Source organism: Leuciscus leuciscus, assembly GCF_965113295.1.
Source record: "Leuciscus leuciscus genome assembly, chromosome: 10".
Taxonomy (NCBI): domain Eukaryota; kingdom Metazoa; phylum Chordata; class Actinopteri; order Cypriniformes; family Leuciscidae; genus Leuciscus; species Leuciscus leuciscus.
The window spans coordinates 35,417,633-35,435,430 of record NC_138734.1 but is presented as its reverse complement, the minus strand read 5'-3'; the positions used below and the strand labels follow the sequence as shown (position 1 = coordinate 35,435,430).

The 17,798-nt window shown below is 38.5% G+C and overlaps 1 protein-coding gene across 6 annotated transcripts in view; it reads left to right on the top strand.

Annotated features, from left to right (window-relative positions):
- st3gal2 (ST3 beta-galactoside alpha-2,3-sialyltransferase 2) overlaps positions 1 to 17,439 on the top strand; it is a 29,664-nt gene extending 12,225 nt beyond the window's left edge. For all 6 annotated transcript variants that reach the window (XM_082182584.1, XM_082182581.1, XM_082182580.1 and 3 more), the window contains 6 exons: positions 706 to 2,579; positions 4,341 to 4,534; positions 11,026 to 11,205; positions 11,901 to 11,946; positions 12,100 to 12,219; positions 13,660 to 17,439. In XM_082182584.1, coding sequence (XP_082038710.1) covers positions 2,094 to 2,579; positions 4,341 to 4,534; positions 11,026 to 11,205; positions 11,901 to 11,946; positions 12,100 to 12,219; positions 13,660 to 13,833 — 1,200 coding nt within the window. In that variant the 5' untranslated portion in view covers positions 706 to 2,093 and the 3' untranslated portion in view covers positions 13,834 to 17,439. The remainder of the gene's footprint in view (positions 1 to 705; positions 2,580 to 4,340; positions 4,535 to 11,025; positions 11,206 to 11,900; positions 11,947 to 12,099; positions 12,220 to 13,659) is intronic.
- The last annotated feature ends 359 nt before the right edge of the window (positions 17,440 to 17,798 follow it).

The following is a 17,798-nucleotide window of genomic DNA, read 5'->3' as shown; positions in this document are numbered from 1 at the left end:
ACTATTTTTATTTACAAATTATTTTATCAGGGTTAAATTTGACTGCCGTTGGATTGAAAAATTAACATGAATTGAGAATGGCAGAATTTCTTAGTATTCTTTAGTATTTAGTTTGTTTCCCTTTTGCTTTGACAGCAGCACTTGATCTAATCTTGTGATTCAATTACATTTGTTTTGTTTTTTTATACAAAGGAGTTCATATAGACAGAAATTGTTGGTGACCTTAGGAATAGTGCAGAAAATGTTCATATTAATTTTGCCATAACTTTTTAATTAGTTTTACGTTTTTCAAAATCCTTTCAGTGTGTCTCAGACTTTAGAACCCCCTGTACATTTGTAGAAACATTTGTGGTATGTTGAAAAACCATATCATACATTATGTTTTTCAAAACACTGCTTTATTTTTCTGAGTACATTTCAGTCATATTGTTGTAATTTGTATTAAATGCAGAAAAATGTCTCTGGAGCAAAACACATTTTGGCATGTAACTGTGTGAAATATATATATATTTAAAATTTTGCTTGCCAATAATCTGCAATTTTTTTGGCAGTTTTCTGAAAGTTTGAATATGAAAATCTGTCTTAGAATTTGTGCAACTAAAAAGAAAATCTACACAGCTTAAAATAATAACATTATGAATTGCATCCCTGTCTTGATATGCACTACATAATTCTGCACTTCTCCGTCTGTCTGTTACCCTGTAGTTTGGAAGGTCGCCCTAAATCAAGAAGAGCAGCTGAAGACAACAGCATCTGGATTCCACTATGATTCTGATGCACTGCACCCTCTCCGACTGACGGGTTTTCTCGGCAGCAAACTGGCAAAGAGAAAGAGAGATCACACAGGTGGGCCAGCAGCATCCCAGAGATTATAGATTTGGAGATTACAGGACAACAGCAGGTCAGGGCACATTGCCTTGTTGAAATCCGAGTTCTCCACCTCACCAATTCCGTTAAGAGCTGTCATCGTGAAATTGGCAGGCGAGTCCTGCGACGCAACACACGTTCGCACGCACTCGACTGATCACGTACTCCTCTAGCTGCTAGACAACTGCAGTGTTAGAAGAAAATCTGATGGAGTGATGGCATTTTGTTGTTTGCCTTTTTCTATAATCCAGCTCCTTGGCTCTCAAATCCCTTTTTTGTTCTTGAGCCATTAGATTCTTTTAATCGTCTTTGTTGCCATCTTTTACTCCATTTTTTTATTTGGTTCATTTTTATCATCCACTGACCTGGAGAGAGTCAAAGTGCTCAACTTATCAACTTATCAAACCCCACTGCTGTTTGTGAAAGTTGCGAATTGAAATTAGGAAGTGAAAGTGAAAGGGAAGTTCCTCAATGTTAAATTTGTTTTATTGAAGACATCATAAAGACCAAGGATCAAGACAAATGCGGCGGCATGTCTCTGCACTTAAAATAATTCGCAGGATACGCGACTACAACGAAATGAATGAGACGGAAAGAGTTTAGAGTGTTGTATAATATAAAGCTATTAAGGATGTCTGCAAAAGAACTTCATTACAAGTCTGTGAGGAAACTCCACCCTTTTCCTCCTCTGGCTGTGAAGTTCAGCATGGTGGCTCGGTAGACAGAGCGTAAGGACGCGGTCAAACCAAATTACAGTGACAAATTTGGACTCATAGAGGACTGTAATGGAACAGACACGGATGACAGCCTAGCTTGTCTGGCACTGAGATGTCAAAACCGCAGAGAGGGCTATTCTTCCAACTGTCACTGCAAGGAGAATAGAGCAGATCACACACACGCCTACAAGCAGACTGATTTTTTAGAGGCGAAAGACTGGTGTTTGTTTGAACCGTGACAGTTCAGAAGCGTGAAAGAGAGAGCTGGAGGAGATCCCATAGGGGGAAGAGATCGAAAATAAGGAGCGGTAAAAGGCTCCACGGCAGCGGTGACACGTTGAAAGAGAAGACAGACAGACGGCAGATCAGCAGTGGTAGTTCACAGGCGAACAGTTTTGTGAGATTCACACACTTTTGGGTTTAAAGCTTGTGTCGTTCAGTACGCCAAGTAGTACTGAGTCCAGGTTGGGCACGGTGGCAGGGGCCGGTTCATGGCAGTGGGGCGGGCGCATGCCGTCTGTGCCTCCGCAGCGAGAGGGACGCTTGGGCTTGGGTTGGGGATGGGGATGGGCCACATGGGCACGAACTCCGAGGACGGGTGAGCTGAGGCCCTGGGCGCCCGTTGGAGCTGTGGCGGCAGGAGAACGCGGAAGCATGCGATGCTCTCTGCGCGTCTGCGTGGTCTTGGGATCCCTGGCCCTCCTGTTCCTCACCTCGCTCTTCTTCTCCTTCTCCCTGAGAGGAGGAGCCGGCCTGCCTTACTTTGAACCCCCGGGATGGGAAGAGTCGCGCAGGGTTAAGCTAGTTCCCAGCTATGCTGGTTCCCACCGAGTGATCCCAGCTGAGAGCGCTCAGCAAAAGACATGTGCCTGCTCTCGGTGCGTGGGCGACCCAGGCGTTTCCGACTGGTTCGACGAGAACTACGACCCGGACATCTCGCCTGTGTGGATTCGGGACAACATCCAGCTGCCTTCAGACGTGTACTACTGGTGGGTGGTAAGTGATCTTACTCAGTTGCAGCTTTTATATTAAGAATCCATTCCCTTGAGACTTTGTTAGACTTTGTTGTGGTTCGATTTCGTGAAATGCTTTTGACCTCATGCATTAACTAAATGGTAAAAACAAAATGAAATGACTGCAAAACAGTCTGCAAAACTCCCACTGTCCTTAATTAAAAGAGACCTATTTTATTGTGCTTCTTTCCTTTTAGTGAGAGATGTTAGCGGTCTGCAGTTGTGCTTATGCATCATGTTTAAGCGACACAAAGCAAAGAGAACATGAGAAATGTCTGAAAAAAGTGTGTCAGCTGAAAATTTTTAGTCTGTAATACTTGCGCTCAGTAAATTAAAAGCAGGGAGGGTGGAGGACTGCATTAAGCAAAAGAAGCAGAAAGATTTGGGGATGAGGGTTGGGAAAATGCCTGCACTTATGGAAACTACAGAATTTTGCACTTCAAAAACATGCTGTCACAATGCTGTTCTAGGTGTTTGCTTACTGGTAATAATACTAAAATAAAATAAAAACTGCTAAAGTCCCCCTGTGGTGAAAATCAAGCTTTTAATGTTGTTTATATGTGTATGTGTTTTTTTTTTAGTATGCTTTAAGAAAAACAATGTGCTAATTCATAAGTCAGCACCATTGCTGAGTATTTTCTCTTTTAAACTGCAATGAACCAAGACAAAAACACGGTTTGAAATCGCTGGTGTTTGTTTCTGACGTCACAAACAATAAACAATCACGTCAACATGTGATCGTTCAACGAGTGGATCTCTGAGCTGGTGTGAGTGAGTGGAGGTGGGGTTAATTTGCATATTCATAGAACCGCATATACTAAAGCCATTCAAGCTATTTGAAGGCATCAAGGAAAAAACATTTAAATATGTCATTTTGGTGATGATCAAAGATGAGTTTTAAGAGATATAATTATTGACTACAGGGGGACTTTAATTGTTTTGGCAATATTGAAATGTTTGGACTTTACTGAACTTTAGAAAATATCTAATCAGAGTATAATGGGCATAATTACTCCAAATTAATTGTGTAATTTGTTTAGTCATGAAGCTTTTGTTGGACTAATGAAATTAGTCAAAGTTTTTGAATTGCAATTAATTAAATTCCTCTTTCTTTTATTCCAATTCAAATTGCAGTTCAGCATCCTGTGGGGTTTCAGGAATTTAAATTCAGATTTTTGCCTGATTTTATATTTGCACATATACTGTATCTTAAATGAATATATAGACTACTGGTCAAAATCTTGGGGGTTGGTAAGATTTTGTCAAATGTTTTTGAAAAAAAGTCTTTATAGCTCACCAAGGATGGATTTATTTGATCAAAAATACAGTTAAAAAAATTATTCTGTTGGTGACCGAGTCTCACATTAAACACAATAGCTTCCATTATGTAGATGGGTGTACCCAGAGAACATCTGCCAAGAATTATTAGCTACAATAGAGACCTGACAAACTGGGGACAGTGAGGAGGAGAAGGAAAGGAAAGAAAACAGAGAATGAAGGGATGTCAGTAAAATACAAAAGAATATTTTTTAGGTCTGGTCTTGAATGTGTTTTTCATTCCTCACCGCAGAGGGCTTTATTGGCACAGTGGCTAATTGGCTGCCTGGATGTTTATTTTAGTATGCATGTGTGCACAGGCAGGTGTGCAGATGGTTTGAAGTTAAAAGATAACTGCCCAACCTTATGTCAGTTTCTTTCTTTCTTCCTCCCTCCCTCCCTTCTCTTCCCTCTGGGCCCTGTACAGATGTTGCAGCCTCAATTCAAACCCCACAACATCCAGCAAGTCCTACAGAGGCTGTTCCAGGTCATTCCAGGCCGTTCCCCATACGGTTCGTGGGACCCTGCCCGCTGTCTGCGCTGTGCCGTGGTGGGGAATTCAGGAAACCTCCGCGGGGCAGGTTACGGTCCAGTGATTGATGACCACGACTTCATCATGAGGTGAGTCTTGAAATGCCTCTGGGAAAAGAAGTAGGGAAAGAAAACAGTCTTTCGAAATGGAATCTAACTACATATTCAAGATTATGATTGGGTTTTGAAACAAAATATTAAAAAGTTTATTTTTAGGGGTTCAAGCACGAAGTGCTGAAACCCTATTGTAATTGTAAGGATTTTTATTATTTTTCTTCTGCCGTAAAACGCATCGTGCAGCCCAAACCGTAAGTGCTGGAGCGTTGAAACTTTGCCAGATGGTAGTACAAAAATCGAGGAGAGGTTGACAAAGTATGACGCCGATTGGCCCATAGGTGGCGCTACAGCGACCAAAAGTACAAAATCGCCCATAACTCGTAGACCGTGTGTCCTAGACTCAAGTGTCTCACACCACTGTGATCCCTGGCTCAAGGCGGACAAAATGGATATCTCCAATTTCGATTTAGGCAGGGAACATTTTCTGCTATGTCGAAATTTGTCCAAAACCTACTTTTGCGAACTAGTCCCTGGTTTTTCGCCCGATCGGAACCAAACCAGTCTAGGACAATTCTCTGGACTCTCTAGATCAATAATTATCAAAAAAAAAAGTTGAACTTTGGCATTTGGGTGGCTGTAACAGGGTCATTTAGAAAAGGGGCGTGGCAAAATACACTCAAAAGCCTATAAATCCCAAAGGAAAACTCAGAACTTCACAAAAATTGATGAGCTTATGTGTCAGAACATGGTGAGGAAGCATGCAGAGTTTCATGGAGATCGGACCATAGGTGGCGCTATAACTGGCAAAAAGGCGGACATTCTTATTAGGGGTTCAAGCATGAAATGCTGAAACCCTATTTTAATTGTAAGGATTTGTAAAATGCATCGTGCAGGACAAACCCTAAGGCCTAGAGACTTGAAACCTGGCCAGATGGTAGGCCTCAATTTGGGGACAACCTATCAGAGTATGACCCCGAATGGCCCATAGGTGGCGCTACAGCAACCAAAAGTTCAAAATTGCTCATAACTCTTAGACCGTTTGTCCCAGGATCAAGTGTCTTATATCGTTGGAATCCTTGGCTCAAGGCGGACAAAATAGCTATCTCCGATGGCGATTTGCTCGCCCTTCAGGCGCCAATTTCGAGTAAATTGCATTTTTTTGAAAAACCTATTTTTGCGAACTTCTCCTAGGTTTTTGTCCCGATCGGAACCAAACCACTGCAAGAATATTCTCTGGAGTCTGACAATCAATAATCATCCAAAAAATTCAAATTTTCAATTAACGGTCGATAAGGGGAACCAAAATATTTGATGGCACCAGGGCCACTTTTACTAAAACGGTTATAAATTGTGAACGGAAAGAGATTTTTTTGCTAAACTTGGGATACTTCTTCCTGAGCTCAATCTGAGATCACTTGAAAAAAATCGCAACAATTGGCCACTAGGTGGCACTATAAAACGGTTATAACTTGTGAACGGAAAGAGATATTTTCGCAAAACTTGGGACACATGTTCATGAGCTCATTCTGAGGTCACTTGAAAAAAAAATCACGGCAATTGGCCACTTGGTGGCGCTATAAAATGGTTATAACTTGTGAGCGGAAAGAGATATTTTCGCTAAACTTGGTACACATGTTCATAAGCTCAATCTGAGTTGACATGAAAAAAATCGTGACAATTGGCCATTTGGTGGCGCTATAACAGTGAAAAAATCATGAAAATAGCTATAAGCGCACCCAACCGTTAGTCTACTGAAAATTGGCACGCAGTGTCTTTGTCCAGGGTGCCATGATAGTCTATGAGAACATTGGTGTATCTCAAAAAACTCAGTGTACGTCATTGGCACAATGCCTTGAAGGAGCCTTAGAAGTTTCAAGCCCGTGTTTTTTTCACAGGAGTGACCTCCGAGTCCAACAATACCAAACATGCCAGGTTTCGCCTTACGGCTTTTGTAAGTGTCATTTAGAGCTTTAAAAAATTGTGGTTATCTTCAAAGCTGTTAGTCCGATCGAGACAACAACAAAAAAACAAAGGAAATTTGAAGACATAGGTAAATAGCTAAACAATAACGCCAAAATGTTAAAATTATGATAGGAACTGACAAAAAAAATTAATTAAATCCAATCAATTTCACCCATGGATCATTTTGATGCTCTCACATGTTTGAAACGAACAATGACGGATTGTGATGAAATTTGTTTTGAATTGGGACTGGCGAATCCCCGTCCATACTGTCAATGACCGTTCGCAAAGACCCGCCCACTTCAGTTACTGTTGCTATGTCTGACAAGCGACGCCACTCTCACACCACACCAAGTTCTTTTGATATGAAACAAAGTCTCACCTTTCAAATGTAGTCATTTTTTAGAGACATTTAAACAATAAATACCGTTTTGTGACTCTTTAATGTGTCTGACAGATCGCTGTAGACTCGAGGCTCAGTTAAAGCTGCTTGTGAACTGATCATCTCTTCCTTCTAGTTAATTTATAGCATTAAAATAAACATGAATGAACATAAAAGGAATGTTGTTTTAAAGTGCTAAGACGTCAGTACACTTTGTTTTTCAAATTTATATCCTCCAACGTTAATCTACTAACTCTCCTGACTGCATTGTTGGACAAAATGGCGGATTATGATTAGTCAGATCGCCTGTCAATCAAACTCCCTGCGAAGGGTCAATTGAGAATGCCTGTGCGCACAATCCTGATCTAATCGACAACTTTGCAGTTGCACAAAGGAAAGCTCGGAAAATCCCGCTATAATGTAAGAGAGCATCTTTTTTATGTATTTGGACCTAGGCCTAACAATGTGTTATGGTGCGCTGTCACCAGTGTTTTTTTTGTTGTTTCTTTGTTTTGTTTTTGGTGAGCGTAGGCTACTCCTGATTTTGTTAGTCATCTCATCTCTTATATGCTGTGTATCATCATATCCTTCCCTATTCATGGTAGCCTACTCGCGGACATTGCGTCATCAATTGCGACATCAAGGGGCCCGCCTTGATAATCTTACTTAAGGGCCTGGTGTTGGCTCGTTACGCCACTGAATATAATTGTCTAAACTCCTTATAAAAATTACATATTTACAACAAATCTGACACTTATATATGGGCACACTTTGAGTACTACTAATAAAAGTGGTGGAGATCAGGCAAGACTATAAGAAGACTCAGGCAGAAAGGTGCTATAACTGTAAAAACGCTTTAAAACCATATATTTCCTATGGTAAACTGCCTGTATTGGCTGTAAATTGACTTTTTTCATCTATGATGGCAGGTGTTAAATGCTTGCTAAATAAAACTTAATGTCTTTTGATGCTTGTGTGCTTAAAGGCCTTAACTGCTTGAACCCCGATAAATGCTGCTTGCAGCTTTAATTTATTTTTATTATCTTTCAGTTTAGTTTAGTTTTTTTGTTTAATAATTATAGGTGAAATATGTAATTTCTCTACTTCTAGCAAAAATAAGTTTTTTTTTTTTCAAATGGGTTTCCTTAACACCCCAGGAATCATCTTCTATTGGTTGATCAATACGATAGTTCCCAAATTTAGAACATAGGTTGAATTTCAGCTCAATTTCAGCCTAGGACAGCCTGGAAATCCAGACCTAAATCTGAAAGATTAATGGTCTGGCATCGACTAATGAAAATCGGCCAGCTCGAGGGGCGACACCAAGCATGCATTTGAAAATCTCACTGCACGCAATTGGATAACACTACGACCAATCACACAAGCCCCATACGCTTAGCTACCAGCGGAGCTAACTTGTAGATTAGACTCTTGCCGTATCCGGTCGGCAAAACAGCAAAAACGCTCTTCTTGCAAAGGAACGATTCGAGCGGCGTCTTCTGTTCCTCTTTTAGATAAAAAGCCAAGTCTAACTCGTTCATTGTAGCACCCAAAGCCGTTTCAAACAACTGGTGTTCATCCATAGCCATCTTGCAATGTTTACTAATGACTTCGACGTCACAGCGCTGTCGTCATCTGTTTAGCTCGCCTCTGGCATTAAACATTAAAAACAATTACATAACCTTTTAAGGAATAAAATGAGAAACCAACAGAATATTGCTAGAGCAAGACCTTTGATGAAAGAAAGCCACATCTATATCTTTATCCGTATCAATATATTTATAGTTTTATTTATTTTATAGCTTATAGCAATGTTTTTGAATCAGGAGTATTCACCTTAGTTTTAGTATGCAACAATAGTCCTGTTTTCTGGGACACTGATCACAGCCAGATATGGTGGATTGACATTTGCAATTTCAGGTTTCAGTCGAATGAAAATGGAAAAGGGCAGATTGTGCTTAAAGAAAAGAGTAAAATAATGGCTTTCGGGAGACAGAACAGTGTATGTTTAGTAGAGATCAGAGAGACGGAGAGGCTGAAAGAGACGGAGGTATAAATTGAGGTGCTATTTCAGTGAAGTCTTAAATTAATCCTCCTCCGAATCCATCTATTTCTTCAGCTGTCTCCTCGTCTCTTTATTTGTTTAACTGCTGTCTGCTCTCATTTTGACACTGTTTAAGAGATCGTTTAAGAGATGGTATGAGTTTTCTTCCCCGGTTGAATGTGTTTGTTGCTGTTTATTGGCTCATATAAGTTTGCATTGTCTGAAAGGTTTTTAATGGTAATTAAACGGTACAGTTAGCATCCTTGTAGCATCAATGTATCACACGTTTTCTGTATATACTTCTATATTACGTACTGGTGTTAATTTTCTGTATAATTATTTGTGACTTTATTTTATATTAATGTAAATTAATGTAAAGATTATTTTACTTTGAGGGCAGGTGTGAAAACCAATGCTATGTATAAAAATAAAAAAAATTCACCAAATGTATAATACTACACCAAAACCGAGCTGTAGAATAATAACCCTTCCTTGTGGTTTCATAAAAAAAAAAAAAATCTTCATTTTAAATGAGTATTGTGGTTTCCAGTTTAAGCCATGGTTTTTTTTTTTTTTGGCCTGTGTTTATTAAAGATTGATGATATAAGAAGAAAAGCACTTGAGATTTGATTGGTAAATCATCTGCCTGGCTTTGAGACAAGCTTTGAGTCTTAAGAAGATAAAGAGAGAAACAGGCGGTCATGTACATTTGTTGTTTTGCATTAAAATCTCCAGGACTATTACATCTAAAGCTTCCTGCAGCCTGAATACAAGCTTGAGATTCTACATGTTACAAAATCCTGATGATGTAAGGTAGTTCTCTGAATTTGAGTGAATACATGTAGCATACAGATAGAGAATGAGAAATGGTAGCAGAGTTTTTTTTTTTCTTCTTCTAATCGGAGCATTTTGTTGAGAGGACATGAGCTGTGAAATATAAAGCTCTGAAATCCATCGGCGCAATAGACGTGTCTCCTGAACAGACACGACCCCGTCTGCGTTCCCGTCTGATCCACCCTTTCTCCATAATCTTGCTAGTCTCTTGCAGTCTGGAATAGTTCGCCCAAAAATTTAAATTGTGTCATTTATTCATCCTCATTCTCAAGTCTTAAAATGTCTTCAAATCAATTTGATCAAATTTAAGGCCATAAAAAGTCTTAAATATCCTAAATGGTTTAGCAATGTCTTAATTATCACAAGGTCTTAAATTTGGGGATGAACTGTGATGTGATGGGCCTGATGTGATTATTAAACTTCAAAGGTGATGATTTAATTATAAATGTGTGAACGCTGCACAGTCTAAGTGAAAATGTCATGCCATTGCATGTTCTTCAGGTTTGCAGTTTTAGAGCAATTCTAAATCAATTAATATCACTCATTTATGCCAATAATTATCTACCGTTACTGCTTATGATCTAGTGTTGATGAATTATGACAATGTTTACATGTATTATGACAATGTTTGCAATTAAAAACCTAGACATTTCAAAATAAAATTCTTGTTGTTTTGTATTTTTTTAGTCTTGCTTTATGCATAAAATACTTTCTGTGATGTTATTATTATTTGGGTATTTTAGTGACACTTTAAACTGGATCTGGCATTTAAAATTTCAACATTAAATTCAGTATATAAATTTGACTAGTATCTGCAAAAATCTTTTTAAATGCATTATAGAATCAGCAAAATATTGATTGATTTCTAATTCATATGTATTGAGATGACATGAACCAATTTCAGTACTTAAACTCGCCCTTTCCCTCTTTTGAAGTTGAATATGTTCCCGTTTAATTAAAATAAGCTGAGATACATGGTTACTCATTTTATTTATGTAGGTCTTAAAAAGACTTACATTTATTTGATTTGATCAACTCTGCAGAAACCCTGTCATGTTTTTCTTCTTCTGTGGAACACAAAAGGAGAATTTTGAATAATGTCCTGAATACTCTTTTCTATGCAATTACAATGAGATGCAAGGGTTTCATTCTGTCTGCTTTTTTCAACCTGAATGCTTTTTCTGTTTGTTCATTTCACTCTATCATGGGGAAAATAATGAAATGCCAAAGTAATATGGCTTGTTTCAGTGAAAAAGAGAGAGGGTTTTCACGGTCTAATTCAATTGGATCTGTGTGTTCCAGGATGAACCTGGCCCCCACTGTAGGGTACGAAGAGGATGCCGGCAGCCGTACCACACACCACTTCATGTACCCAGAGAGTGCCAAAAACCTGGCGGCCAACGTGAGCTTTGTGCTGGTGCCCTTCAAGACTCTCGACTTGTTGTGGATCACAAGTGCTCTCTCCACCGGCCAGATCCGCTTGTGAGCACAATAACACAGACACAAAAATTTTTCTTTTTTTTTATTAGTTCATTTTAATTAAATATTTTTATTTATTTTCTTCTTTTTCTTTCCTTTTTCATTTGACTTTAATATGGTAAAAAGTCATAAGAATGTGACATCCCTTCAATAAACGAGTTGTTCAGTTTTCAGACACTGTGGATTTAATGAAAATTTGGCCTAAACCGTTTTTTTTTTTATCGAATTCTTATTTAAATATATATATATATATATATATATATATATATATATATATATATATATATATATATATTTTTTTTTTTTTTTAGAGTGTGACATCTCATCAATAAATTTGTATTTCAGTTCAGTTTACAGGCGCAATGTGGATTTAATTAAAATTTGGTTGTCAATTCCTGCATTTTGAGTAAAATGAGTTGCCGTAGTAGCTGCAGCATGGCCAATGAGACATTGATTATATTCTGTCTATGAACACACTGCAGTGTTCCGTACCCATAAATTCAACATTCAAAGCACACACACACTGCCACACATCGTAGCACTTTATCAACAATATTCTCTACTTCACTGAAAAACACTAGAAAGTTAGCAGCAGTTCAACTCCCAGGTTTTTATGAAAAGATGAAGAGATGTCAGTGGGAAGACTTATAACTTTAGCTTTCCAAATCGCCCTCTCTTTCTCTCTCCCTCTCTCTTAGTACTTACGCTCCAGTGAAGCAGTTTCTGCGTGTGGATAAAGACAAGGTAATATATTCCCATCCCATCTCTCAAAGATTTATATTCTCTGAATTAAGACACTCTTTAGACCCTGAACAATAGAACACTATCAATCTCACATTGAGTCTTTATCTGTTTTCTCTGTGCTGCTATAAATCTGCATATGTATCAAACCTGTAGGTTCAGATCTTCAACCCAGCTTTCTTTAAATACATCCATGACCGCTGGACACATCATCATGGGCGCTATCCCTCCACTGGCATGCTCGTCCTGTTCTTTGCTCTACATGTATGTGATGAGGTAAGACCTTAGGGGGGCATGATACACACACACACACACACACACACACACACACACACACACACACACACTCACCAGTAACTTTATTAGGTACACCTTTCTAGAACCGGGTTGGACCCCCTTTTGCCTTCAGAACTGCCTTAATTCTTCATGGCATAGATTCAACAAGGTTCTGGAAACATTCCTCTGAGATTTTAGTCCATACTGACATGAGCATCACACAGTTGCTGCAGATTTTTCTGCTGCACATCCATGATGTGAATCTCCCGTTCCACCGCATCCCAAAGGTGCTCTATTGGATTGAGATCTGTTGCCTGCGGAGGCCATTTGAGTATAGTGAACTCATTGCAAAGTTCAAGAAACCAGTTTGAGATGATCTGAGCTTTGTGACATGTCACATTATCCAGCTGGAAGTAGCCATCAGAAGATGGGTACACTGTGGTCATAAAGGGATGAATACTCAGGTAGACTGTGGTGTTTAAACAATGCTCAGTTGGTACTAAGGGACCCAAAGTGAGTCAAGAAAATATCCTTCACACCACTACACCACCAGCAGCCTGAACCGTTGATACAAGGCAGGATGGATCCATGCTTTCATGTGTTTTATGCCAAAATCTGACCCTACTATCTGAATGTCGCAGCAGAAGTTGAGACTCGTCAGGCCAAGCAACATTTTTCCAATCTTCTATTGTCCAATATTGGTGAGCCTGTATAAATTGTAGCCTCAGTTTCCTGTTCTTATCTGACAGGATTGGCACCCGGTGTGTTCTTCTGCTGCTGTAGCCCATCTGCTTCAAGGTTTGAAGTGTTGCGTGTTCACTGTTCAGAGATGCTCTTGCGCAGACCTCGGTTGTGACGAGTGGTTATTTGAGTTACTGTTGCCCTGATGCTCAGTTTTAACTTCAGCAGATCATCTTGACCATGTCTACATGCCTAAATGCAGTGAGTTGCTGCAATTTGATTGGCTGATTAGATATTTTTGTCAACGGGCATATGAACAGGTGTGTGTGTGTGTGTGTACACTACGATTGAAAAGTTTTTGAAAGAAGTCTCTTATGCTCACAAAAATACACTAATATTGTGAAATATTATTAAAACATTTCTTTTACTAAGTTTTCTATTTTAATTTATTTTAATTAGTCATTTATTTCTGTAATGGTGAAACTGAAATGTCTTTACTGTCACTTATGATCAATTCAATGCTTCCAAGCTAAATAAAAGTTGTTGTTTTTTCACAAAAGAAAAAATCGTATGAACAGTAGTGTGAACTACGTACGATTATATTATAAATCATATAAATATGAATGTTTAATTTGGTTTTTGAGAAAGACATTTCAGGTATTTTTTATGTGAAATTTATCTGTAAGTTCTCAAATTTTAAGTTTTATTTACATTTCCAAGCAGTGACTGTGAATTCATTTCTGCCTCTTGACTTTATAGGTGAATGTATTTGGTTTTGGGGCGGACAGTCGGGGAAACTGGCACCACTATTGGGAGCAGAACCGCTATTCTGGAGAGTTTCGTAAAACAGGTGTCCATGATGCAGACTACGAGGCCCAGATCATCGACAAGCTGGCCAAGGCTGGCAAGATCTCAGTGTTTCCTGGAAAGTGAATCTGGGCACCAGGTGCAAAGAAATGGACCAACTGATGGACTACCATAAACAAAACCACCCATTATCCACTTGACACACTTAGTGTGCCTGTTAAACGTGATCAAGAAGTAGTTTCATGATCTTATTACCATTCTGTGCTGTCCTGAGTGGTCAGGAGTCTGGACAGTGTCCCCCATAATGTGGTGGTTTTGAGAGGAGACGCTAGTAAATGTGCTTTTCCTTGCAAGCCTACCTCAACTGGGACAAGGAACTTGACTTGGAAAGGAACACTAATATCTCACCACTAAACAGCATGTTAGGTATATGTGCTGGGAATGGAATAAACTCATATTTATGACTTTTGTTGAATAGTGATGATACGAGAACTCTTTCCCGCCTATCTCTTATGTGTACTCACGACGAGGCAAGATAGATGAGTGAGACCTACAATCACCATAGTGTATCATTGTACTCTGGTAGTTCTCTGTGGTTCATTGAAGGGACAGTTAAAAAAAATACAATTCTGTCATCATTTACTCTCCCTCATATTGTTCCAAACCTGTATGGTATACTTTCTTCTGCAAAACACAAAAGAAGATATTTTGAAGAATGTTTTAGAAAAAAACTGTTGTCAATGAAAGTCAATGGGGTCCAAAGTTGTTTTGCACCATTGAATTTGAAGAAAGAAAAAAAATGCCACAGAGACATTTATCAAAACATCCTCTTTTGGGTTTTATAGAAGAAAAAGTTAGTCAGATTTGGAATGATGTGAGGGTGAGTAAATTACAGAATATTTTTTTTTAGGTGAACTATCTCTTTAACTAAAAGCTTGGACATAATGGCGGGTCGTTTCACTACTCCTCACGTCACCGGGCATAAACCAAGCTTTACTCTGTCTTATAAGATATTTTATGTTTAGTTGTTCGTGTTTGAAATGATCCTGCTAACAGTTTGCTATCACTGTGTGCTTGCATCAGTCTGAACAACTTTGCTTTTTGGTTCGTTTTTTGTTTTTGCTAATTACATCTGAGTATTGATCGTTCCTCTGGTCTGAGGAGGATGGACAGATACTCAAAACCACTGACGCAGTCCAATATGAACACATATGAGCAATATATTCAAAATACGTGGAGTACATTTAGAAATCAACGCTAATACAGCTGTGGTGATTGTTTTAGAGATGCACTGTGAACAGTAGTAGCGCTTTGTTGTTGATCTACAGCACATACTCCCTTAAATCTAACCTACTGAAATAGTGTTGGAAAGAAACTGCAAAAAGCATCAGATTGAGAGAAATAGCTTTCATTTATGAAGCCTGATGTATTGCGATACAATTTAAAACTAGCTGACAGATCTTGGTAAAATTGATGGATCTCATTGATAAATGTTTTCTTGAAAGCATGTAGACACTCCTTTGCTGCTGTTCAGTCATTTATCATCAAAAATAGATGATTTGTTTATTTGTATAGTTTTTCTTGTGTGTAATTTATTACATTATACATTTTTAAGACAAAGGATAACAAGAAAGATCCATGTGAACGCCAAGTGTTTTCTACGGAGGCCCTAAAGGACATGGTGATGGGGGGGCAAATGAGATGGGTGGATAATTATTTCAATGCTTTTGTTATCTTTTGCAAATTTTGTGTGTTGACCCGATACATTTAGCATTAGCTTGAAAATGTTTGCTTTCCTCCAAGAAACTTTGGGTTAGCTTGTAGAATGTTTGCGTTCCCAGAGAAATTATGCGCACGTTTGCACAATGCTTGCGTTCTCCTGAGAAACTTTGCATTCACGCTCAAAACTCGATGTCTTTGTGAGCAAACACAAAGGGATGCAGAGGTTCTGCGAGCAAATGCAAAAGTTTTGCAAGAGAGATTTTGCAAGTGAATGCATGGTTTCGGGGGATCCAGAGAGAACGCAAAAGCACTGAAATATGATATATTTTACTTCCCCTCTCATCGCCATTTCCCTTTGGGGTTTCCGTAGCTTTCTGTTTTGGCCTAGTCCAAGTTTTGACTTTCAGGTGCAGTAGTTCTTTTTCAAAATGTAGACATATCAGCTATTTCAGTGTGCAAATGCACATATGTTACATGCTTGGGTGCCTTGTCCTCGCTTCTGGACACATCCTCTCTCCAGAGCACCGCTAACCTCATTATAACACGCATAAACACATGTTATTGTTCCTTTAGTCTTCTTACAGAGCATTTATTGACACATTCGCGTGCGCACAAATCTGGGCTCTAAAATAGGGCACGGATCGTCTACCCACCAGCTGTCCTCCACCCACACATGATTCACGGCTTCTCTTGTGCGCCACCATCTCATCCTCTTGTCTGTTCTACTTTAAACTAAGCTGAGCGCCGTGCCTTCGGGATCAGGGTGGGAAAAGTTCTCTCACCTGAAAACTTTCTCCCCTCTTCATTTTTTAAGAGCTACCTACCTGCATTCGCTTTCACGTCGGAAAAGTCTCCTGAACCTTTAGAAAATCTAGACTTGTGGCACACAAGTGCTTTTATACATTGCCAATAAAGTGTAATCGTCTTTTGACGGTTATATACCGGGACATATTAAATTCACAGTGCTGCAGTTGACCTATTCTGAGGGATTATTATAATGCATTTTACAGTGAAATTCTAATATCACGGACACATAGGATGGGCTGCCATCTTATTGGTAGAATATTGAGATGTGCAGTTGGTCACCAAAGACTTTTAACCAATTACTTATCCTGATTTTTTTTTTTATGTATTGTTCAGAAGATTTAGATTAAGAAAAATGCTGGCTCGTGAAGTTCTTGTATTGCTCTTAACAGTATTCAGTAATCCTATGGTACTAGTGGGCTATGAGGGATGTTTTTCTTCTTGTTTTTGTGCCACATCGTAGCCTGCCGAATGATATTCAGGCAAACCTCAAACAATTTATGAAATTCTACATTATTTCTCTGTTCTCTCCATTTAAAATGTTCTGTCTGTGGCCAAATTGCATGACGAGATCAATTCGAAATTGGCTTGTTCTCTTTATGCTCTTGCCAATGTTCTCAGCACTAAATGACTGGTATTTGTGGATCCTTATTGTCACATTGAGAGAGCTTTTTAGGACTTCATATCATCTTTTGCTGAATTGTTTACAGAATTAAAGGATGGAAAGTTGTCAATGTTATGAACATTACACAGCCTGTGAGACTTAAGTTTTCCACAATCAAATCAGATGTTGAGTGAGGAAGGCAGTTTCATTTTGTTTTCTTGACATTTTTTAAAGGCTTTATGGTAAATTCCCCTTTCGATTTGAAGAAATAATTAAAATGGCAGCAAAAAAAAAAAAAAAAAAAAAAAAAATGAGATCAAGTTAAAAATGAGGCTACAGTATTTAGATATGTCCATTTGAGTAGAACAAACTACATTATCCACATAATGTTGAATCCAGTTCTTCATTTGATGGAACCCTTCAACAGACTGTACATATCCTCACTGTGCCACTGTGTTTGCTTTCATTAACTTCTCATTAGTGTTGATATAGTGTCTATTGTTCAGTGCTTTTTCTTTCCTTTCACAACCGCAGTCTTTGTGTAATTATGGACTGTTTTTAATCTTTATGCTACTGTAAGAAATAAACACATTTAAAAATGGTTTATTTTTCTGTGCTTGGACATTTATTTACAAGCAAACCATTTTTGATTCTTTGATGCAGTACATTTTCATTACAATCTCAATATTAAACTCTTGATTTGATTGAAATAAAAGTTTATGTACTTTTAACAGAATATGTGATTTTTCTTCTTCTTTTTTTTCACTATTACAATTTCATCATTTTTCATCCATGTCCCAGTGTGCTATGAAACTTCCTACATGGAAAAGCTTGCATGTAAAAATGTCCCATGCAAGGGTTTCATTTTATTCTGTTAAAATTTTCTTTTTCCCCATGCCCTCAAAACCATGGTCCATCTCATTTTTCTTTTGCAATATTGTTTAAAAACCGCACAAACATC